General features: G+C 39.7%; 2 protein-coding genes across 2 annotated transcripts in view; one reads left to right on the plus strand and one right to left on the minus strand.

Annotated features, from left to right (window-relative positions):
• Positions 1–8,721, minus strand: part of Esf1 (ESF1 nucleolar pre-rRNA processing protein homolog) — a 54,070-nt gene extending 45,349 nt beyond the window's left edge. Inside the window, exons 1-3 of the mRNA XM_021193040.1 lie at positions 8,638–8,721; positions 5,684–6,358; positions 2,087–2,457 (exon numbers count right to left, since the gene is read on the minus strand). Coding sequence (XP_021048699.1) covers positions 2,087–2,457; positions 5,684–6,317 — 1,005 coding nt within the window. The 5' untranslated portion in view covers positions 6,318–6,358; positions 8,638–8,721. The remainder of the gene's footprint in view (positions 1–2,086; positions 2,458–5,683; positions 6,359–8,637) is intronic.
• A 127-nt stretch (positions 8,722–8,848) lies between these two features.
• Positions 8,849–24,393, plus strand: part of Ndufaf5 (NADH:ubiquinone oxidoreductase complex assembly factor 5) — a 32,038-nt gene continuing 16,493 nt past the window's right edge. The window contains exons 1-6 of the mRNA XM_021192784.2: positions 8,849–9,109; positions 10,398–10,438; positions 15,499–15,562; positions 18,972–19,019; positions 21,240–21,343; positions 22,704–22,783. Coding sequence (XP_021048443.1) covers positions 8,888–9,109; positions 10,398–10,438; positions 15,499–15,562; positions 18,972–19,019; positions 21,240–21,343; positions 22,704–22,783 — 559 coding nt within the window. The 5' untranslated portion in view covers positions 8,849–8,887. The remainder of the gene's footprint in view (positions 9,110–10,397; positions 10,439–15,498; positions 15,563–18,971; positions 19,020–21,239; positions 21,344–22,703; positions 22,784–24,393) is intronic.

The raw sequence follows: 24,393 nt of genomic DNA on the forward strand, positions 1-24,393 counted from the left end.
GAGAGAGAGAGAGAGAGAGAGAGAGAGAGAGAGAGAGAGAGAGAGAGATGACAATAGCACTAATTTATGGGAATAAATTTTAACTATTTGGAGGCATCCATTTGGCAAAGCAGCTGTAGTTTCCTTGTTAGGGCCTATAGCCCAAGAGGAAGCAGACCAGTGGGAGTGGGAAGAAGATAATGGTAGATGGAAGTGAGCAAAATACTTCACATATATGTATGAACGAGTCATAATGAACCCATTATTACGAATAATTATATGTTTACTAGAAACATTAAAAAACAGAGATGAAAACAAAAAAACAAAACCTACTCAGATGGCTGGAAAGCTGGCTCAGTTCACTGTTTTCTGCATAAGCCAGAGACTTGAGTTCAGATCCTCACACTCAAATAAAAATGTAAAAAGTTGAGTATGCCTATAATCCCAGTGTTCGTTCGGCAGGCAGGGACAGGGCTCCCTGGTCAGCCAATTTAGTTCAATCAATGAGTTCTGACTTCAGTTAGAGACCCTCTCTTAACAATAAGGTGGAAAACAATTGAGGAAGACACCTGATGTCTACCTATGACCTCATATACATATACCATATAAATTAAAAAAGAAAAAAAAATAAAATTATGACCTTTGCAGGATATTAGAAATTGTGTTAAATGAGATATGCTAGTCTCAGACTAGTATTTACTAAATGCTTTCTTTTTTGCTGGGTTTTGAATTTTAAAAATTTTTGATATATATGCGCATGTAAACTAATGTATAATTAATTCAGAGGTTGACACTGATGTTTCTTCCTGCATCACTCTACATGTTATTATTGCTATTTTTTTTTTTTTTTTAAGACAGGGTTTCTCAATATATAGCTCTGGCTGTTCTAGAACTTGCTATTAGACCAGGCTGGTCTTGAACTCAAGAGATTCATTTGCCTAGGCCCCCCCAGTGCTGGGATTGAAGCATGTGGCACTATGTCTGGATCCATGTTTTATTATTATTTTTTTTTACAGACAGGGTCTCTCTTCAAATCTGGAGCTCACTGGTTGGTTAGAATGGCTGGCCAATGAGCCTTAAAGATTATAATATTTTTGTCTCACTGTATTCAAGTCCTTATGTTTTTATGTTTTTTAGCACTTTATGGACTAAACCATCTCCCCAGCCTGCTAAGTCCAGTTTACATTTATGTATCTACATCATGAAACTAGAAAGGGTCCATGAGACTGGAGGAAGAGATCTGAAGGGAGCGAGGGAGGAGAGAATGAAGGCATACACGTCACCTAAAAGCAGAAGGGAGAACTATGTGGGGTGAACAACGGGACAAGCAAGAGCAGGGCAGGAGGAATGGAGAGGGCTAATGGAGGAGGAGGAGTAAGGAACCAAGCACCCTGGCTACACGTGTGAAAGTGCTGTGGCAAAATCCATGACTTCAGGTGCTATCTTAACAAGTAATGAGAATTTTAACCCCCCACCCAAAAAAGTCAGAAAGAAAAGAAAGGGGAAGAACTTCTTTTCCATTTTACCTGCTTGGGCACACATCTCATCTATATACACTAGCTCTATTTCAAGGTGCTCAATCTTTCTTGTGCTGGGATTGAACTTAGAGGCTTACACATGCTAGGTTGCTGTACCACTGAGTTTATCTTCAGTCCTCAAATTTTAATCTTAAGCATGGAATACCACAGGGTCTGGTGATGTGGCTCACTGGTAGAGATCTTCCCTGATAGATAGGATGTCCGGTTCAATCAACAACAAACGAGCCTCATAAACGTTCACCAATAAAGCTTTACTCAATTTATTTTTAGTGTTTTCCTTCTGTTTAGATTTTTTTCTGAGACAGGGTTTCGCTGAGCAGGTTTATACTCCAAGTCAGCTTAGAACTCAATAAGCACTCCAGGCCGACCCTAAAACTTACAGCAACCTTCCTGCTTCCTAAGTGATGGTGTACCACCATGCCCTACTTTAGCCCACCCATGCTAGCTAAGAATTCCAGCACTGAACTAGCCCTCCAGTTCCTTTCTGCTTAATTTAATGACATCAACCCCAGCACCCATAAAGGCTAATTGTAATGCTATTTGTAAACAATCTTATTGCCAAGTGTTACCTCATCAGCCCGAGGAGCATCTTTATCTAACTCTCTCCAGGCATGTTCAAAACCAGGTTCTTCTGGAAACAAATCTGCCACGTCATCTTCGTCTTCAGAACTAGTTTCTACATTTCCTTTACCCCGTGCAAGGTCAGGACCACTGTCACTTCCATCCTCCTCCTCCTCCTCTTCCTCCTCACTATCTTCCTCTTCTTCTTCATCCTCATCTTCACTTTCAGCCTCATCAGCTGAGGTTTTATCATCACTTATGATTTCATCTTCAGATTCCTCATCAATTCCTAGCTCACTAGCACTGTCTGAATCTTCCTCCAGGGCATCTTCGTCGAGCATTTTACCATCATTGTCTTTTGACATTACGACTGGAACCACTACAGCATATTGCAGGAGAAAGGAGACACAGAGAATTAAATTAAATCCGAACTACTGACATTAGATCTAGTAAAAATATAACTTTTACAAAACAGAGAAAAGGAATATAAGTTCAGTAAAATTCATGTTATACCAAGTTATTTCAGTGAAGTCATAATATATAAGATCACGTAAGTGGGTTTATAAATGCACTTAGTATTTGTGGAATACCTGCTTTGTGCTAGGTATTTAATACATAATCATTGGCAACAAATGGGTTATGAACATTTTCAATTAATTTCCAGTTGAATGACCAGGTGACAAGTATTAAGATAAATAATCAAATCAATATGCCCACAATGAAACTACTCTAAAACCATTAAGTTTCCAAGAGTATGGCTACTTAGCAGCTAACTAAAGAATGAAGAAGAATTAAGTAATCAAAATGAAAAAAAAAAAAAAAAAAAAAACTGATGAAGGAAGCAGTCAGAAAGTAAGTTCCAAGCAGTAGGAAATGCTCCTGTAAAGATTGTCAATTACCAAAAAGCAGCAATTATGTGTGGGTTGCAGCCAGCAAGGAACCTAGTAACAGCAGATCTAAGGAGTTAACAAGGAATACAATGGACATCGGCTCTGCCACTGCTCCATTTCCAATGGAGGACACTAGATTAGCACATCAAGGATGACATCTGAACCACACCACAAAAAACTGGAGGGTTGTGTGTAGGACTAACAAAAACAGAAGGACAATACAGTCCTCTAGACATGAAGTGAATGTAGAATAGAGCTGATGGCTGTAGAGCTATAGCAAAGTGAAAAGCTCAGATGGGATAGTGACTGGGGCATTTGATATGGGGAACAGGGGTTTTAGAATCGTCAATGAGTCCCACCTTCCTGGCTTAGTTAGCTAGCTGGTTAGACAAGTAGATATGCAATACTGGAAATAACTAATTTGAGGAGAGACTTTATATTAAACGAGTTCTGGATATCTGAATTGAAAGTGCATGCCAACGCACTGTGTTTGATTCACAGAACCACAAAACAAAGTGCCTTTGAGTCATTTAACAGAAAATATCAATAAGACTGTTTATTATAAGAAATAGGCTCAGTAAAGTGTGGGCTGGAGATAAAATTTATAAAAGTATTCATACAGAATGGAGAAAAGAAGTTGTATTATGAGTGAGATCATCAAGTAGAAATAGTACAAAATTTTCTGTTAACTCTTATATATAACTGTTAACCACCTACCAAGATATTTTGCTGAAGTATGATTTAATTTTTCTTTCACAACTCTGGAAGGGCTCATATTCGACTTCTAAAAGCAATTATCTCTGCATGTGTAAACAGTTTATAAACTATTGTTTAAGCTGGTGTTACTATTTCAGTTTACTCAAGAGATTATAAGTTTGGAGAATGAAAAGTAAAATTTAAAATTTAAGATGATGAAGAATATAATTTGCTTTTATTTTAATCCTGTTTTTATAATATTTATTCATTATCAAATACAATGTATAAAACACTGAATTAGGGAAAGGCAAAAGAAGGAATTTATAAGATTTAATGCCTTCGATGGGCTCATAAACAAAGATAAATTATTAATTAATCTATGATTTAATGTGCCATATTAAACCATTAAAACTTGTCTACAGGAAGGTGGGTGAGATGGCTCAGTGGTTATGACCACTTGCTACTCTTGTAGAGGATCTGGGTTTGACTCCCCACACCCACATGATGGTTTACAACATTTGGAACTTCAGTCCCAGCAAATCCAATCAATGCCCACTTCTTTGACCATCATACTACATAAATATGAAAAACTTTTAAAAAATTTTGTTTGCACGTCTGTGTATGATGTCCTTGTGCATGGGGGGTGGGGTGGGGAGGAGGCATACATGCCATAGTGCATCTATGAAGGTCAGGACAATTTCATAGTTAGTTCTCTCCTTCCTCATGATACTGAGACTCAAACTCATGATGCAGGGGCCTTTATCTGCTGAGTCATCTTGCTTGCTTTTAATTGAAAACAGGGTCTCTCATGTAGACCACATTGGCCCTGAGATTACTATATGATTTAGAGAATGACCAAGAACTCCTGATTCTTGTGACTCATATTCCAAGTACCGGGTTTACAGTCATTTATCAGCACACCAGGAAGCATGGAGGAATTTATGGGAAGACCTTGCATATACTATTTGGCTTAAAACTAAAATCTCTTCAAGACTTCCCTGTCTAACAGAGTGGGACTACTGATCTCTCAAAACACATCCAATCCTAAATTTGCTCAAAAAGTTCTTTGGTCCTCAAACTTAATCCCCTCTCCCTTTCTAATTCCAATAAAGGAATTTTTCTCTGATTACATTCGACGGACTACTTCTGAATTTTTTCATTTTCATTTATGGCCCTTCCTGTAACAATATTTTATAGTACAGGTTTGACTTTTTCTACCTTAGATCTATGTCATCCAATATGGTTGTTAACAATCAAAAACATAAATCTGTTTATCATTAATTACATAGAGATGAAATTTGTATATACTGGATATAAAAAATTATTTCATCTGCTTATTTTGATGTTTTAATGCCACTACTAGAAAACCCATCACTAAGTATTTCTAGTGGACAGCGCCACTAGACCAGGGTTGTCACAGAGTTTATCAAGTTTTATCTACTTAGGCATCTATAAAAGGGAAAGAATAGCGCTGAAACCAAATCTAACTCCGGCTGCTGTGCTTACTCAAGGGAAACCAATGTGTTGTTGCGTCACTCAACAGAGCCGTCCTCTCACCAAGTTAGGAAGCCCAGAGAACATTCTGGGTCTGTGTGTTCAGAGGACATATGTTTTTCTACCTTGCACAAAGGCCTCATACAAGCTAGCAATAACCCTAAACGAGGTGAACCTGTGCCTTACAGCAGTTGTCACTTAGTAGCTGAATGAGCTAATGAGTACCCAACTCCACTTTCCTTCTCCAAACACATCTCTTCATATATAATAACATATAGCAGCTCTCAGCATTGCTTACCACAAACCAAAATCGTTCACCCAACTCTCATGTTTGTCTTTTGGTATCAAAACAGGAGAAAATCATTGCATATTTTTCTTTCATAACTTTATATTTTAAAATAAACACTTGACTTTTTTTGGGGGGGTTGAATGACTTTTCTCAACATACTACAAAAACATTGTTTATTTTTAAAAAAGATCACAGTAAAATAGTATAATACAAGAGAATCAGTACTGCCAACCAACCTGATTGCTTTTCTCTCTCTGCCTTAGAAGAACTCATTGTTGAAGATTTCACCATTTCAGAGGTCCTGGAATCTTTGGTCCTTAGCTTTCCTTTGGGCAAAGCGTCTACATGAAGGTCAGTGGTACCCCTCTTCTTTTTTGTATTTTGTAGAAATTCTTCACTATTCTTCTTGGGACTTATTTCTGAATCTATCTTCTGAGGTTTATGTGAGTTTTTCACTTTCTGAACTCTTTCAGAATTATTTAAGTCATGTTTATTTATAGAATCCTTTTGGTCAGTTTTCTTGGTTTCTTTCTCTTCAATCAGCGCTTTTGACTTTGCTTCTTTTTTGGTCGTTTTTTTTTTCTGCTTCACTTTCTTCTGATTCAGTATTTTGCTTTCTTCATCAGAGAGATCAGAATCGGAGTCTGAAAGGTCATAGAAGCGCTTCAAGTCTTCTGTTGTGCTGTGGCTGATAGGACGACCTCTTTTATCAACAGCATAGTTCAATTTAAACTTTTTATCATGGAACATGGCTCGAAACCTCTTGTCGATTTTGACTTTTCGGTCCTTTTCTGGCATTTCCCAAAATCTGGGATCCTTTGAAACCCGCCTGAACCGCTGGTCATCCATTATTTCTTGTTTGGATGACATTTTTAAAGTCTTAATGAAGAAATATCCAGAGAAACTAAATACTAAAAATAAATAAATAAATATTACAATGATGAATGGTTAATAATTAAAATATTTTTTAAAACCACATTTGTTCACTGTGTATGTATGTATTCTCATTCATATTCTCTCTCTCTCTCTCTCTCTCTCTCTCTCTCTCTCTCTCTCTCTCTCTCTCTCAATATACAACAGTAAGACAACTTAAACTTAATTTCACCTACCCAAACTATTCTGGGTCAAACATAAAAAAGAAAGACATAGCCAAATATAATCCTTCCATTACAGATCACTTGAAATAAACTTGTAAACTTAGGTTTTGTAAACCTAGGGTTTTGAGGAGGGTAATGTTTAGTAGCTGACTGCCTTCAGAATTTTTATATTTCTAGCTTGTACTTGTCATCAATTAAAAGATTATTCTTAGCCGGGCATGGTGGCTCACGCCTTTAATCCCAGCACTTGGGAGGCAGAGGCAGGCGAATTCCTGAGTTAGAGGCCAGCCTGGTCTACAGAGNGAATTCCAGGACAGCCAGGACTATACAGAGAACCCTGTCTCAAAAAAAAAAAAACAAAAACAAAAAACAACAAAAAAAGATTATTCTTGGTGCATAGAGCCACACACATAAAACCAAGTATTCTGAAGGCAGAGTCATGCTTATTATGAGCCCAGATCTTAGATAGTTTCATAGGGAATTGGTAGTCAGTCTGGGTTATATAGTGAGATTGTTTCAAGAAACCAAAGACAGATTCTGGGGAGAAGGCTGAGTCAGTAAAATGCTTGCAGTACAAGTACAATATGGATTTGATCCTCCAGAACACACACACAAAAACCCCTGAATGCCTGCAATCCCAGAGACAGGAGGACCCCCTAATCATCCAACGTAGCTTACTTAAGGAGCTTCAGGTTCCAAAGAAAGGTTCTGTCAAAAAAAAAAAAAAAAAAAGTGGAGAGCAATTGAGTAAGACACCAGCCGTCACCTCTGGCACCATATACAAGCACCCTTCCAAACATATGAGCACACACGTGCATGGGCATGTGGGCTGATGTGAGCATCTACAGATGCAACAGACACACAAAGACAAAGACAAACGATTCTGAAATCTCAGTTGGTCTAATTGGGTTTTCATAGTCTTGTTTCATTCTCTTTTTAAATCTATTCCATAGTTGCAACAGCTTTTGGTTTTACAAAGCTGTCTCTTAACTAATGAGGGGCATTTTTTTTTTTATCAAATCAGATTTACCTTAGTGTTCTTTCTATAAATCCTAGTTTCTATCAAGACCCAAATTAGTCTCAAACTACAGTTACCAACTGTCACGTTCTTCTTAATAATTTTTCCATGTGTATGGGTGTTAAGTCTGCATGTGTATCTGCATATCACTTCTGTGCCTCCTGCCCATGGATGCCTGAAGAGGTCTTCTGATCCCCTGGAACAGGTTTTACTAACTGGACAGTAGTCAGCCATCAAGTGAATGCTGGAAATTTAACCTAGCAGCCAGTGTTCTTAACCACTGAGTCCCAAATGTCGCTTTTTTATAACATTTTATTCTCGAAGTGACTAAGGTCTAGACAGGCTATAAATACACACACACACACACACACACACACACACACACACAAAAACGCTCACGGACGTTTGTATGCCTATGTTCCCGTGTAAACAGTCTCTGATGGTTGGATCTCTCCAGATTTCAACTTTGCAAAAAAACAAAAAACAAACAAACAAACAAGCAAAAAACAAAAGTCAGAAGTCTCAGTAAGAATAAAGCTAACTGACCCAACAAGACAGTTTTTTCGCCCCTCCCTTCTGCGACACACAGTACGCCATCACAACAGGCGAGCCTAGCCTTGAACTGCAATCACTTCTGTCTCTCGGCCTTAATACTGGGATTACAGGTGTGTGCCGTCGTCTCACTGGCCAGGGTAGTTTTACCTCACAACCCTTTACATTCTGATGAGGGAAAAGGCAGCCTTTTCACGGAAGCGTCTATAAACTCCAGATGTACTACAACACCTGGAACAACTGTGCGACTCGGCTACCACCTCACCCAACGGCAGCGCGTGTGTGAAAGGTTGGGAATGGAAGCCCACGGCGAACATGGGATGTTCAGAGGAGCGAAAGCTCGTCCGGAACCATCTTCCCACCTCACGAACTTTCGGGGCAAGTTACTCAGCTGCGTTCTCTCTCTCTCTCTCTCTCTCTCTCTCTCTCTCTCTCTCTCTCTCTCTCTCTCTCTCTCTCTCTCGGCCGCTCTGAAGAGAACAACGAGGCCACAAAGGGACCGGACAATCGGGGCACTACTCACAAATCCCAGGGAGAGCCGGACGGGCGACGGACACGACTTCCCCACTACTCTTCTCAGATCCCGGTCCGAGTTCACATGGAGCGCACTCCCACAATCCTCCGCGACACGCTCCGCCTTAACGGCACGCGAGCTGGGTCAAACTACTGCAACCTTCCGCCTTGGAACAGTTTTGTGTCTCTGCGCTAGTCGTAGTCCCGTCGGCGCATGCGCCTAATAGAAACCATGCCCTGCTGTGGCGCCAGGGCTGAAGATGCTGCGAAAGGTCGTTCTTTCGCGCCTGTGCCCACTGCTTGGAGGGCCAGCGGTCTCTGCAGCGAGCGGCAGTCGCAGGGAGGTCGCTTCTGGTGTCCCTCCTTCGGGCAGCACCTCGCCCAGAGCCCTAAACATCTTCGACAGGGAATTGAAGAGGAAGCAGAAGAATTGGGCCGCCCGGCAGCCCGAGCCCATGAAATTTGACTACCTGAAGGAGGAGGTGAGACTGTGGGACTGCGACGGAGGGAGGCGTGGAGCCCCGTAGGGCGGACCCATCCACCCGACCGTATGACCTTGAGAAGCTTCACCTTCCTGAGCCTTTCCGATTATCAGGGAAGCACCAGAGCGTGCATGGCGGTCATTCGCTTAGCAAACACTGCTTGAGTTCCAGGGAAAAGCAAGCTCTCCACCTTTTTTTTTTTTTAAGATTTATTTTTATTTTATGTTCATTGGTGTTTTGCCTGTGCATCTGTTTGAAGGTGCCAGATCCCTTAGAATTGGAGCTACAGACAGATGTGAGCTGCCATATGGGTGCTGGGAATTGAACCCAGGTCCTCTGGAAGAGCAACCAGTTCTCTTCACCGCGGAGCCCCAGCTCTCCAGCCCCAGCTCTCCACCTTTGCAGATCATTTAGGAGAGAGTGAGAGACATATAGACAGGGAATGTAATTGCAGCAAAAGGAAGGTGAAGAAGTGAGGTGGTGGTATTGGTGACTGCGGTGATCAAGAATGGCTGCTATGGCGAAAAGTGAGAGATTAGTTGAGCCGAGATGGGACAAGTCTCCTAGGAAAAGGAAAAGTGCAAAACTCCAAAGGCCAAAAGGACCTGTAGAGGCCTTCAGTAAGTCCCTCCATTCTGTTCAAGAAAAGCATGTAAGAGACTGAGTACAAGGTGTGGATAGTCGACTGCATCCCGGATGACGCCAGCCTGGTGAAGGGTGGTACTTACCGTACAACCTATTCTATGTTGTGTTTAGGAGATGGTCGGCTATACTTTTCCAGACTTGGTGTTTACTAATTTGCAAGCACTGGCTGTCTTAATTTATTATGTAATATATACCAGCCTGACCTCGAATTCATAGAAATCCACCTGCCTCAGCCTCCCGATGTTGATGTTGGGTTTGAGTTTCTGACACAGGGGTCTTTTTAATATATACTGGTTTGAAACACATTATAGTCACCGTGTATTCCAGGCTGGCCTCAGACTTGTGGTAATCCTGCTTCCTCCTGAATCGAAGGACTATAGACATAAACGGCCACACCCAGCAGATCATTAACTTGATTTCATTAAATTTGCTTCTAAAGTAATTTGTTTCTGTTTGTTTCCAGGGTATTTTATTATTTCCATATTCAGTATTTGTAAAGAAAGTTGCTGTGGGACAATAGCAAATGGGATAGAAGGAAACACTTCTGTTTTGAAACATAACTTGAATCTTAGGGGGGGAAAAAGTTACTTTTCTGTTAAGCCTGCTTGGTGTATTTAACGCATTGACTCTTGAAATCTTCCAGGTTGGAAGTCGGATTGCAGACCGTGTGTATGACATAGCCAGGTAGGAGATGCTATTTCTGTGAGATACAGCCTCTCACTCCCTGCTCCTTTCTCTTGTGCTCCCCTCTCCATACCCGTCTCTCTGTCTCTGTCTCTTTTTCCCAAAACAGACCCTCGCTGTAACTCCTAGGCTATGCCTTGAACTGGGCTTGGACAGTCCTCCTTTCTTAGGTTAAGTACCTAAGACTAGAGACATGCTTCTCCAGTCCTGGTTAAGAACAGAATCTGCAGCCGGGCGTGGTGGCCCTCGCCTTTAATCCCAGCACTCGGGAGGCAGAGGCAGGCGGATTTCTGAGAGTTCGAGACCAGCCTTGTCTACAAAGTGAGTTCTAGGACAGCCAGGGCTATACAGAGAAACCCTGTCTTGAAAAGACCAAAAAAAAAAAAAAAAAAAAAAAAAACCTGAATGAAGACTGGAAATTAAATGATGTGAGTTTGCTACGTGGAGTAGTTGAGTATGAGAAATGTATTGCCAGGATTAGAGATTTAACTCACCAAAAACATCTTTCTTTTTAGATTTTTGAGATAGGGTCTCACTATGTAGCCCAGGAGGTACTCCTCCTACCTCAGCCTCTAAATGCTGAGATTATAAACATGCACAGCCACTCCTGTTTTTTTTTTTGTTTGTTTTGTTTTGTTTTGTTTTTCTTGTCAGGGGAAGCAAATGCCGTTTTCTTCATTGGTATCTTTTTTTTTTTTTTTTTTTTAATTATGAATGTAGAACTTGTAGCTTTCTTCAAGCCTGAATGACTGATTTGCTTGGTGTAGCCCACATTTAGATAGATTGCTCAAAATATGGAACTAAAAAAATCACTCATGTGAGATTTTAAGATTTATTAAACTCTAGGTTTTATTGAAGTGAACAATAGAGTCTTTTGCAGTTTGAGTGAAGGAAAAGGTCTATCTAGATTTGTTCCCAGTTAGTATAGGTGAGGCCTGTTGGAGGACCCTGCTAGTAAGGTTTGCAGCCCACCATGTCTGGATGGCTCTCTAAGCTCAGTGCAAAGTGGAGGACTCCCTTTCTCAGTGGGGCTTCCTTTTCTCTATCTAGCCTTGCTTGTTAGTGTCTCTGAATACAGATGTCTGACCTTATTTGGAGGATAACCCTGCAAAGAGCTTGCTGAAATCTCTGTATGATTCAGCATGAGGCTCACTCTTTCCCCCTTCCCATATGATAATGAGGTACTGTGTTATGACCAGTGAACCCTTTCCACCCCTAAACCTAAGAGCCTTTATAGACCCTACCCCTGGATCAATAAAGGAATGCTGTCTCACTGAAGCTTTCTCTTGGCAGCTCTCTGCTTCTGCTCCCCCATCCCAATCCCCCACAATCCCCACCCCCAGAGGAAAAGGAGACACACAAGACATTGTCCATTTTATCTGAAGCATTGTTAATAGTAATACAGATTCTACAGGGAATGACTTGAGAAAGAACATCTTCAATGAAGTAATGTAAAAGTCTTGATGGATCTATTGCCCTTGTTTTAGGCACAATGTAAGCTTTATTGATTCAGGCTTGTCACCATGTAATGGAACTACTGCCAAATGATGGCTTTATATTAGAATTACTCTGTGGTATTAACAAATCACTCCTTTTTGTTGACTTTTGTTAAGTGACATTTGTTGAATTATATATTACATGGGATAGATTTATCACATTTTCCTTTAAAAGTAGGGAGGATTTCATTAAATCACAGATTCTCCAGCTATATTTTAAGTACATCTTTACAATTTAAAAGGAGTTATAATTTTGTAGGTAAAAATACTTCCTTATTGTAGATAGGCCCCAACGTTTCATTTTGTCACTAATTCTTTTAAAGACAAAACATAGTTTACTGTTATCATTTGTAGTGATATGTAAAGCAAAGCCTTTGGCTTTGAGTGAAATGTTTCACCGAAGCCCTTGCTACATTTCCGTTAATCAGCAGAGGCTGAGAAACTGTCTTGAGACTGTTCAAATCTTGACGAACTGTTGTCTCCCTGGGTAGTCTGCACTTGGTGCTATGTGAGAACTTGTAGCTACACAAACCTTGGTCCTAAGACACTCCTGGTAAACCTGGAGTTTAAATTCATTGATGAATGAAACATTAAATTTTGATTTTTCAGTTTGTACTTTACAAATTCTGTGACACAGCCTTGAGGATATTAAAGCCAAGTCCATAAAGACCTTGTGATTATGACTGAAAGGATAATTTAATTTAAACATTAAATGGTTGGAATTAAGTTATTTAAAATGTGTTGATGTTCTGTGTGTTATTAGAGTACTTAATAGGCGTGGATTTATAGCCACTTGTGTTCGCATTCACAAGCCTACAGTGTCCATCCTTTGTATCCTAAGAAGAAGTAAGTAGACAGAGTAGTTTGTATTATCAGGGCTTTGTTTGTGTGCACTAAGGCCTATTTAGTACTCTCTCTTTTTTTTTTTTTTTTTTTTTTTTTTGGTTTTTCGAGACAGGTTTTCTCTGTGTAGTCCTGGCTGTCCTAGAACTCACTTTGTAGACCAGGCTGGCCTCGAACTCAGAAATCTACCTGCCTCTGCCTCCCAAGTGCTGGGATTAAAGGCGTGCGCCACCACCGCCCAGCTTTAGTACTCTTAAAATCAGACAAATAACTCATTTTTTAAAAAAATCATCTATACTGTGCTAAGTATTTCATATGTAGTAAAAGCAGTAATTTGATATTTTCTGAAAAATAATTTCTTGTTTTTGATTTCATGTGTATGTGTGTGCTTGAGTGCATAATATGTGCATGCAGGTGCCCACAGAGCATCAGAGCCCCTGTAACAACAGGTAATTGTGAGCCACTTGATGTGGGTGTTCAGAACTGAATCTGGGTCCTCTGCAAAAGCAGCATGTGCTCTTAGTCACTGAGCCATCTCTCTGGCCCCCAACTCTTTCATTTTATAGATGAGGAAACAGATCCAGGAAGGCTAAGTCATTTATGGTCACATGTTAGTAAATTACAGGTCCAAAATTTGAACTTACGTCTTTCTAATTTTAAAACTAAAATTCAGTTATTTCTCCTTTATAATCAGGACATAGAACATTAAGTAAAATGTCACTTGTGGTTTTCCACCTATGTATTGGTACTTCATAGTTTTGTCATACAGTCTTTTATTAATTTTTGTGTGTGTGCATGAACATGTGTTGCAGGTATGTGTGTACATATGCACTTTGCATGTGGAGGCCAGAGGTTGACACTGGGTGTCTTGCTTGGTCACTTTTCACTGTATTTTTTGAGACAGGGTCTCCTACTGCCTGGAGCTTGTTCATTATGCTGGACTGGTGGGTAGCAAGCCCCAGAGATTCTTCTTTCTCTCTCCTCTTTGATCTACTTTCTTTTGTTTATAGAAAACCCATGGCTTACAGATGATGTGTTTGCCAACTTAGAGGAGCCAGCCTAATATAGATACTCACTCTTCTCTGGCTTGGGTTCAGACTGAATCCAAGTGTTGACTGCTGCTAACATGAGATGTTTGAGTGAGGATGGGAAGGTGGCTCCGCAGTTAAGAGAACTGGTTGCTCTTCCAGATGACTTGGGTTCAGTTCTCAGTACCCACATAGAGGCTCACAACCATCTGTAACTTCAGTTCTAAGGGATCTAAAGCCCACTTTTGGTTTTCATAGGCACCAGACATGCATGTGGTACTCATACATTGCCGTCAACATTGACATTGTTAAAATTATTGTTACAGGATATTTGAACCTGTTTCTGGGTGCGGTGCAGTTCAGCTCTTAGCACACACCTTTAATCCCTCTGGGCAGAATACAGACATAACCTTAATACACACCTTTAATCCCAAACCAAGAAGGTAAAGTTAGTTTGTAGAAGGAAGCACCCATGTTTGTGATATATAATTGAGTGGCATAAAATGTGACAAATTGGAGAAAGATTTGACAGAAAAGGATCTGCCCCACTCTTATAAGAAGAGAGAGGAAAGGGAAGCTACTTAAGGGAGAGACAGGGCAGGAGGAAGCACGCATAGTGCAGGAATACTCTTGAGAGGTAGGGAAGAACAACACAGAGAGAGAAAAGAAAGAGGCCATTTTACCAGGAGAGTTTTACAGAGACAGACTGAAGAGAGAACAAGCTGGACGCAGGTGAAGACAGAACAAGCCAGAGAATGAGAAGGAGCCAGAAATTAGAACAGTTTGCTAGAGTTAGTTTGAGGCCAAGCAGAACAATTCAGAGGTCAAGAGAGAAGCCAGATTGAGTAAGTCAGCTGGGAGAGGAGTTTGGGCCAGAACAGCTGAGTTGACCCAGCTAGCCAGAGATTAGAAAGAACTAGAAGGGGCAAGCTTACCCAGCATCTAGTCCCAGAGACTGAAAACATTCTAGGGCTAAATTAGATTGGGTGAGGGTGGAAGCTTCCAGGCCTAGGCCTAGGTTAGCAGATGCAGGCAGTAAGCCTCAGAGACGACAGTTACTCCAGGAGAATAAAAGCTACTTTTACAGAGAATTTAAAAAAACATATTTTTAAAGAAAAAGAGGATATTTGTGTTGACTTACTTACCACTAAACACTTGGAACATTTTGTACTCCTAAGATTGGAAAATACTTGAGTGTGCTTTACCTTGTTTTTCCTGCATCGCTGGAGTGTGAAGTAGGGCCTTGCACACGCTGGGCATGCATGCCACTCTGAGCTGTATGCTGGCTTTTCCCATGTGGATTTACATTTAGCTTGTTTTTAATCTTTGTCTGGATGACTGAATTCAAATGCCTTCATTAATTGTGCTCTTCAAATCCATTTCTAAATCTTTTCGTCTGTTTTCTGCTTGAACCCAAGACCTCACATATGCTAAGTAGGTGCTGGACTGCTGAGCTACATTCCCTACCCTAAGGCTGGTTCTTCATAGTTCAGTATTAGGGCTTTAGGCTTAGTGACTAGATCAGACAGACTCACTGTATATATTACATCTTCTGCTGGTAAGGCAAGAAAAGGCAAAGGATAGAATTTTCTGAAAGGAGTGATTATAAAAATGTTTTTACATAAGTAAATTAGTCCTTGGTTACTTTATGGACTCTATTGCAAAGCTTAGCTTCTATATCTATTTTTTCCAGAGATTTTCCCCTTGCACTGGACATAGGATGTGGAAGAGGCTACATAGCACAACATTTGAATAAGGTATTTTTATACACTGGTTTAATCAACTTTGAGAAATAAAATTGACTAATTGTGCGTGTGTGCATGTGTGGAGCACCTCCCCCACCCCCATCTCTCTTGTGTGTGTATATAGGTGCATGTGTACTTGTGTGCTGCAGTACATGGAGGTCAGAGCACAGCCTTGGTGTTGCTAAGTAGGAGTGCCAGTAGGCTTGGGAGCTGCCTGTCTTCCCATTCTTTTCCTAGCATTCTAGGCATCACTCTGCCCAACCACTCTTTTTTAATGTGGTTTCAGGGACTTGAACTCAGATCCTAGTGCTTTGAAGTCAAGATAACTGAATCATATCTCATCCCCCAACTTAGTAATTTTAAGAAAAGACTTTTGTGATCAGTTTAGTTGAATGATACTTAGGTTGTGATTATATTAAAATAGCTAAACATTCATTGTTTCTGATAATTTCTCTAAACCTATATATTTTTTCTCTTTGTTCTCACTTTGTTTAAGCATTTTTGATAATTCACAGTGAAGCTGAGGTATAGCTCAGTGGCAGAATGCTTACTGGCATATATGAAGCCCTGAATTTGATTCTTAGTGATGAAAAAAAATCATAGTCAAGAAAAATATTAATTTTATTAATTAAAAATGTATAAAATATAGATAGCATTTAATAGTACTCATTTTATATTATATTTTTTAATTTAAACCATGTCTTAGGGTTTCTATTGCTGTGAAGAGACATCATCACCATAGCAACTCTTATAGAGGAAAACATTTAACTGGGGCTGGCTTACAGGTTCAGAGGTCCGTATTATCATGGCAGGAAGCATGGTGGAACACAGACAGACATGGTACTATAGAGGGAAAGTTCTATATCTGGATTGGCAGGCAACAGGAAGAAGAGAAACTGGGCCAAGCTTGAGCATTTGAAACCCCAAAGCCCACTTCCAGCAACACACTTCCTCCAACAAGGCCACACCTTCTAATTCTCATCAAGTAGGGCCACCCCCTAATGACCAAGCATTCAAATTTCTAAGCCTATGGGGACCATTCTTATTCAAATCATTACAAACCATAAATACATTCATTTGTTCACTTATCCTTTTAGTCTTGGTGAGTAAGACACAGAGATTAAAGTGGGATTTTTAAAAAAATATGTCTTATTTTTAATTATGTGTAGGTGACTGTATTGACATGTGGATATATGCATCCGAGTGCGGGTGCTCAAAATCCCAATGCCAGAGGGATTGGATGCCCTGGGGCTGCAGTTACAGATGGCTGTGAGCCCTGAGATGGGTGGAAAAGGAGCTCAGATCCTCTTAAAGAACAGCAGACACTCGTTAACTTCTGAGCCATCTCTCAGCTCCTGGTGTGCAGGAGAATTGTGAGGCTCCTCAAACACTTTTACTCACAGTAAATGCCATAGAAAATAAAACATTCATTGATGTGCAACAAAATGTAAAGGATGGGAGAAATATAAGAAGGTATTTGATGTAGTTCTAGAGCTGGAGAATCTGGGATGGAGGTTCACAGCCTTGAAAATCAGAGCATGGCAGGAGGAAAGGGAGATTGATGGCATGTGCTATAGTGATGATGCTTGAGAACTATTAGTTTGGGCATGCTATGTAAGAAAGATTAAGGAGAGAGAATAGACATCAAGAGTCAGTGCTAAAGGCAGTGTAGTCATGGGAAATGAAGCAAATGTTAGCTGTAATTTATGGGAGGCCTCATAGACCCAGCAGAACTTGGTCAGATATTGGATCTGAAATTCTCACTTGGATTTCATATATATCGATCACTCTGTTTCTTACTGCCTTTACAGTACCATATTGGCCCTAGCTACCTGCACTGCCTGTCTGAATTGCTGCTGTAGCTTCCACATTGGTCTCCCTGCTTCTGTCTTTGCCCCAACAATCCATTATGTAGAGTCATCCTTTTGAAATATAAGCCAGGTCATTGTGTCTTGCATGAGTTGAGTGTATGTATGTGTGTGAGTATGTGCCTGTCACAACACACATGTGGAGATCAGAGGATATCTTTAGAAAGTGGATTGTATCTATTTGCCATGTCAGTTCTGGTGACTGAACTCAGGTCATCGGATTGGCACCTGGCATCTTTACTCACTTTACTTTTTATTGAAATGTCTGTATCTGAGAGACACTTGCCCCTGTCTTTACCTACATCTCTTAGTTCAGATTTTCAAGTGACAGGCAGGTGGGTACTCAGACTTATTGGCTTAGTTCTTTTCTTCATGGTATTGTCCTGGAGCTGACATCTAGAGCCAGTCCTGCACCTCTCTTACCAAGCCTGCATCAAGCAGCATTGGGGTTGCTAGTATGAAATCCTCATCAGAATAGCTATACTAAGGAAATCGACAAATGGGTCGATTTATAGTGCTCTCTTTCTCTTCCTCTCCACTGCCTTACAAACTATTGGTAGGGTTTACTCTTGCTTAGCTGTGAACAGAGAAAAGTGAATCTGGGTAACCTGAAAGATAGCACCTTCTCTAACAGAGGAGGGAAACACAGTAGAGACCACTGAATTGTAAGTAGAGTCCTGAATTATAAACAAAAAACTATCAAGTGTGTGATTATTTTTTTTTTAAAGCTTTATTTATTTATTGTATGTAATTACACTGTAGCTGTCTTCAGACACTCCAGTAGAGGGTGTCAGATCTTGTTACAGATGGTTATGAGCCATCATGTGGTTGCTGGGATTTGAACTCAGGACCTTTGGAAGAGCAGTCGGGTGCTCTTACCCACTGAGCCATCTCACCAGCCCAAGTGTGTGATTATTATGCACAAATAAAACTATGAAATTTAAACAAGCTCAGAAATAAGAATTTCTCAAGATTGGGAAGCTGATGCCTGTTGTTAGGTAAGAGAAACAGACAGGAGACACAGATTAAATATTGGGGGAGGTCAGGATGTAGAATCCTGGAGAAAAGAGAAACATTGTCAGAACTCTTTCTCTTAGAAAGAAGAGAGGATGGTTGAAACAGGGAAAATAAAAGTCCTTAGTTTCTGGTTGTGTTTTCTTGTTTTCTCTGGAAATTCTGAGTGGAAACTGAAAGCATGAACCTGTTTGAAGTCTTTGTAACAGTAGAAGAATACTTACTAGCTTTCAGCATATTAAAGAAAAGCTTAAGCAGGGGAGTAGTGTAGGACATTGGTATTCATTCTGTATTCTCTATTTTGTTAAGTATGTTAAATATATTAAATATAAATAGTTGCATGTGTTTAAATCTGTGCTATTCTTTATGTATTTTAAAGCAACTTGCATATCATTTTGGAGTTATTCAGAAAGTAATCTTACAAAACTAAAACTACGCTCTAATTTCCTCCTTTGGAAGTCTCAGAGATGTTTTTGCTTTGTTACTGCAGCTGTAAATGTTTCTGTATCATCTGATGTGCTTTAACTATCCCATTGCAGGAGACTGTGGGAAAGATCTTCCAAACTGACATTGCAGAACATGCTTTGGTAGGTAGCTTTTTAACACTGTTTCTGGCCTGGTTTAATTTTTAGTTCTTTATTTCTGTCACAGTGTAATATAAGTGTAATTTTAAATGTATACACATGAAGAAGTCTTCAGCAGTACAGGGAATATAATAAGAAAAGAGACTGCTAATCTCACTACCTAGAGACAGCTCTTGGTGACATTTGGCCGGCCTGGCACCTTTATAAACATGTAACTGCCTTCATTCCCCAAGTTCATGTGAACAGCATTACATTAACATTCCATTTTCTTATGGAATGTTGCTCGGTACTGTAGCCCTGGCTGTCCTGGAACTCACTCTGTAGACCAGACTGGCCTCGAACTCAGAAATTCGCCTGCCTCTGCCTCCCAAGTGCTGGGATTAAAAGCATGTACCACCACTGCCTGGCCTGTTTGAATACTTTTATATATGTATACCTCTTTTATTTATTTATTTTTTAATTTATTTTACTAGATATTGTCTTCATTTACATTTCAAATGCTATCCCGAATGTTCCCTATATCCTCCCCTCGCCCTGCTCCCCTACCCACTCACTCCCACTTCTTGGTCCTGGCCTTCCCCTGTATGGGGCAAGACCAAGGGTCCTCTCTTCCCCAATGATGGCCGATTAGGCCATCTTCTGCTATATATGCAGCTAGAGACAGGAGCTCAGGGGGTACTGGTTAGTTCATATTGTTGTTCCACCTATAGTATACCTCTTTTTAAATGAACACATAGCCTTCCAGTATGTGAGCATCACATGGTTGATTTATCTGAACAGCTTCTAGAAGTCTGCTTAGTTCTAGTTTCTGAGTAGCCACCCGTGCTGTTAACATCATACAGAGAGCAACTGTCTGTGCTTGACCTATTTGGTTTTCCCTGTTAGACATATTGTACATACAAATATACAGACATCTATCTATCTATCTATTTATATGCATTTACATATATGTATATATAGATACACACACACGCACACACACACACACACACACACACACACACACACATATTTGGCAGATGGAGCAGAGCCCCAAAAACCACACTTTATTTGTTCTCTCAGTCATTTATACCTCCTTAGACAAAAGGTCTTAATAAAATTACCTCACAGGTAAGATGTTACACAGAAGGAGAGTTACAGAGGATGCTGATAGTAAGTTCAAAGCAGTGTTTCTTTCTGTAAGCTCATTATTAGTTCAAAACAGTAATTTCTTTTTGTTAAATAAAGATTTATTTACTTATTATATATAAGTACAGCAGTTCATCTTCATATTGACCTGCAAGAAATTTACCCAACAGGGTGGACTGATGCCCAGGAATCATTAGGCTATGTAATAGTGGCAGGAAAGGCACATCAGCATGGAGAAGCAACCGGAGATGAAGTCTCTGGGGCTGTGCCTCTCCAGAGTGCACCCATTGCAGCCATGAAGAAACTGTGGGCCATCTCCTGGAAACTCTCTTGCCATAGCCTTTCCTAGATGGCTGCTGTCAGAGTGTTTTGCCTGGTTGTATGTATGTGCACCATCTGCATACCTAGTGCCTTTGGAAACCTATAAGCACATTGGATCCCTTGAAATTCAAGTTACAGATGGTTCTGAGCCTGTCTGGGTGCATGGAATCAAACATGGGTCCTTCAAAACACCAGTACTCATAAGTACTGAGACATTTCTCCAAGCCCTCATTATTATTTAACTTTGAACTTGTAAATAATTTTGTGATGTGCCTGGCCTCTCACCTTCATTAATTTGAGCATTTACATATTTTTTCAAGGTCATTTTTAAGAGCTTATATTTTAAGGATGTTAACCCTTCATAATTTATAGTAAATATTTTCTCCTATTTTTATTTACATTGTTTATTGCTTTTTAGAAGTTTTAAAATTGGTTTTTCATTTATAGTTTCTAACTTTTTAGTTATATTTATGTTAAAAAAACTTATGAGTTTAAAAGTGTACATTTTTTTCAGTAGTTTGTAGCTTCATTTGTTGCAGTGAAATATTGTTTCCTAAGATTTGTTTTAGTGTGAATGGATTTTTTTTATATTTTTTGAAGCAGCTGAGTATTATTTAACAAAAATTCTTGAGTGCTTTCTGTGTGTTACATTTTGTATTTTGTTTTATTTAAATAGAACTTCTAAGTGACTATAGCATTAGCAATGTTTAACAATGATTTTGTTAGTAATTGAAGCTAGTTAAAAATATTGAATTTTTTTTTTTTTACCATTAGAAAAATTCTTTAGAAACAGATATTCCTACTGTGAATATTTTAGCTGATGAAGAATTCCTTCCCTTCCAAGAAAACACGTTTGACCTGGTGGTCAGCAGCTTAAGGTGAGTAATCCATTTGTACTTCTAAAACTATGTTACAGAGGCTGGTGAGATACTCTGGCTGGTAAGTGCTTGCTGCCTAAGCATGAAGATGGACGTCTGTGTCACAAGATCCACATAAAAGGCAGGCATGGTGGCACATGCTCTTTCTTCTCCTCCGCAGAGGCCGTGGCAGGTAGGTTCCTGGGGCTACAGCCAGCCACAAGCTCAAGTTTATTTGATAAATTTTAAACTCATGAGAGACCCTACTGGAAAACAATATGGTCAGAACCTAAGAAGAATACTTGAGGTTAATCTCAAGTCTCCACATTCACATGTGTGCAAGCTTGCATACATAGGCACACACACACAATTTTGTGTGTGTGTGTGTGTGTATTATAAATAGATCTGATTTATGTTGTAACATTGTACTCTTAGGATAGCAATGGATGGTTGGACTAATACCCTCCCACCTTGGGCCTGGAACTAAGGTTTTGGGTGTTAAAGACAAACATTATGCACTTAGCTATATTCTTCACTGTGTGTTTATAGATGTTAAGATTCTTCTGTTTAACAATTATGGATTCAGGACACCCAAGTGGAAATTAGATGTATTGTCTTAAGTGTCTTTTTATTTCCAAGTTTCTAGTTTGCTAAAACTCTTTTGCTGTTGTACATGAGAGAATAGACAGGGTGAGCAGGAAACACAATATGTAGGAGGTTTCTTACATATAAGTTTAGAAAGCTTTGCTTGTTTCCCATCGCCTTAAATGATGTTGGATATACTATCTGCATATTAGAATAGGCAAAAACCAAACATTGCCAGCACCGACTACTGGCAAGTATAGAACAACTTATTCTTCTTATTCATTGTTGGTGGGGCTTCAAAATGGTGTAGGCACTTTAAAAGATTATTTGATGATTTTTTGGAACTTGAGAATACTTTGTTAGGATCCAAGATTTATAGTCCTTGCTATTTATTTACCCAAAGAAATGAAAACTTACACTCATGCAAAAACATGACAATGAATAATATATTCTTGCTTCAAAAAATATTTTAGACTTGCTTTTTATGTATGTGAGTATTTTTCATGCAAGTATGTATTTGCACCACATGTATGTTTTATACCCAAGGAGGCCAGACCAGATGTAGGATGTCCTGGAATTGGAGTTATACATGGTTGTGGCCACTATCCATGCCAAACACCAAATTCAGTCTTTTTAAAAGCAACAAGTGCTGTTAACTGCTGCAGCTGTGTTAATAATTGCTAAAACTTTCAAGCAACTAAGATATTACCTTAGGGTCTGTTGCTGTGATGAAAAATCATGACCAAAGCAACTTGGGGAGGAAAGGGTTTATTTCACTCACCGTTCCATTTAACAGTTCATCATCAAAAGCCATGAGGATGAAACTCAAGCTGGAAAGGAACCTCAAGGCAGGAGCTGATGCAGAAGTCATAGAGGGTACTGCTTATTGACTTGCTCTCCCCAGTTTGCTCAGCTTGCTTTCTTATAGAACCAATAGTCCAATGGATGGCACCACCTGCCATGGTCTGACCTCAGTCGGGCCCCCCTCGATCTGCGGGAGAAATCAGGGTTCTGGACAGGTGGGCAGGAGTCATCGAGGGTGACAAACAGACCAGGACACAAGGGAGTGTGGTATCTGAATGCACATTTCTCAAAGTGAGCACCAGTCTTATAATACAGAAAAAACAAAAAAACAAAAACAAAAAAAAAAACAAAAACAAGAAAGCAAGTCGAGTACATCCGACAAGGTACATTGATGCATAATGTTTCTTTACACAAAACAGAGAAAATGTATACATAAAAAGCTAGGGGGAGCCAGGCAGTGTTTACAACTGAGATAGGAACAGCCCTTAATTAAGATCAGCTAAACACAGGAGCCAGGTGAATGCTCTGCTGCAGTGCTAGTCTATTGTTAAACCCACCACCAGGGGTCCCTTAGTAAATACCTGATTATGCTATTTCTCTGGGCCTAGTGATAAACATACACCAAGGGAATTCAGTTCTACTAACCCTTTCATGAATAATACTTCAGTTCCTCCTAAAACCACAACCCACCTTCTTCCTAGACCATTGTAAATTCCTTTGTATAGGAGTGACTCGGCTGCTGTTCTATTTACTATGTAGACTAGCCCTGAAATTACTAGCTCTATTCAAGTAAATTGTAATGCCTTTTTTCTTTCACTGTCTCCCTTAAAATACTAGAGGTAATTTTGAATGTTACTGAATAGGTAACATTCTTACTGAATTCCAAGCCAAGGGTCAGCTCAAGGACTGCCTAGGACATTGAAACACTGGTGGAGGCTAATCTAACTTAGCTATATGTCAAAATCAATCCTTAGAGGCACTTATAATAAAACAATATTGAGGGAAAGCACACACATCCATACACCCAATTAACAGGTTTGGAGCATACATGCTATGGGAATGCCAAGGATCCAGGAGACTAAGTTTCAGTGAACTTTTCGACTCGGGACTGCATCTATGTTTCTAGGCCTGTCATGTGAATCTCTACTGGAGTGGATGTAGCAACCACCCATAATGCCCTGGGTCTTACCTCAGTAATCACTAATTAAGAAAATGCCCTATAAGTTTGCAATAGCCTGATCTTATGGAGCTATTTTTTTTAAAAGGTCACAAATTTTTATTTTAGTTTTGGCATAAACATCCGATATTAGTAGAAAACAAAATCTGGAAAAGTGAAAATAAATTCACTGCATTAAAAATTCGCTTTTGTGGAATATTTCTTATATTTCATTGTTCTTGTAAGCTGCACAGTAGACACTTTCTTTTAAAATATATTTTTTCTTTTTTTAACAGTTTTTTATTAGATATTTTCTTCATTTACATTTCAAATGCTATCCTGAAAGTTCCCTATACCCTCCCCCAACCCTGCTCCCCAACCCACCCACTCCCGATTCCTGGCCCTGGCTTTCCCCTGTACTGGGGCATATAATCTTTGCAAGACCAAGGGCATCTCCATGGAGCTATTTTCTTCCCCCCCCCCCCCCCCCCGAGAGACAGGGTTTCTCTGTATAGCCCTGGCTGTC

The sequence above is a fragment of the Mus pahari genome, chromosome 3 (assembly GCF_900095145.1).
Source record: "Mus pahari chromosome 3, PAHARI_EIJ_v1.1, whole genome shotgun sequence".
Taxonomy (NCBI): Eukaryota; Metazoa; Chordata; class Mammalia; order Rodentia; family Muridae; genus Mus; species Mus pahari.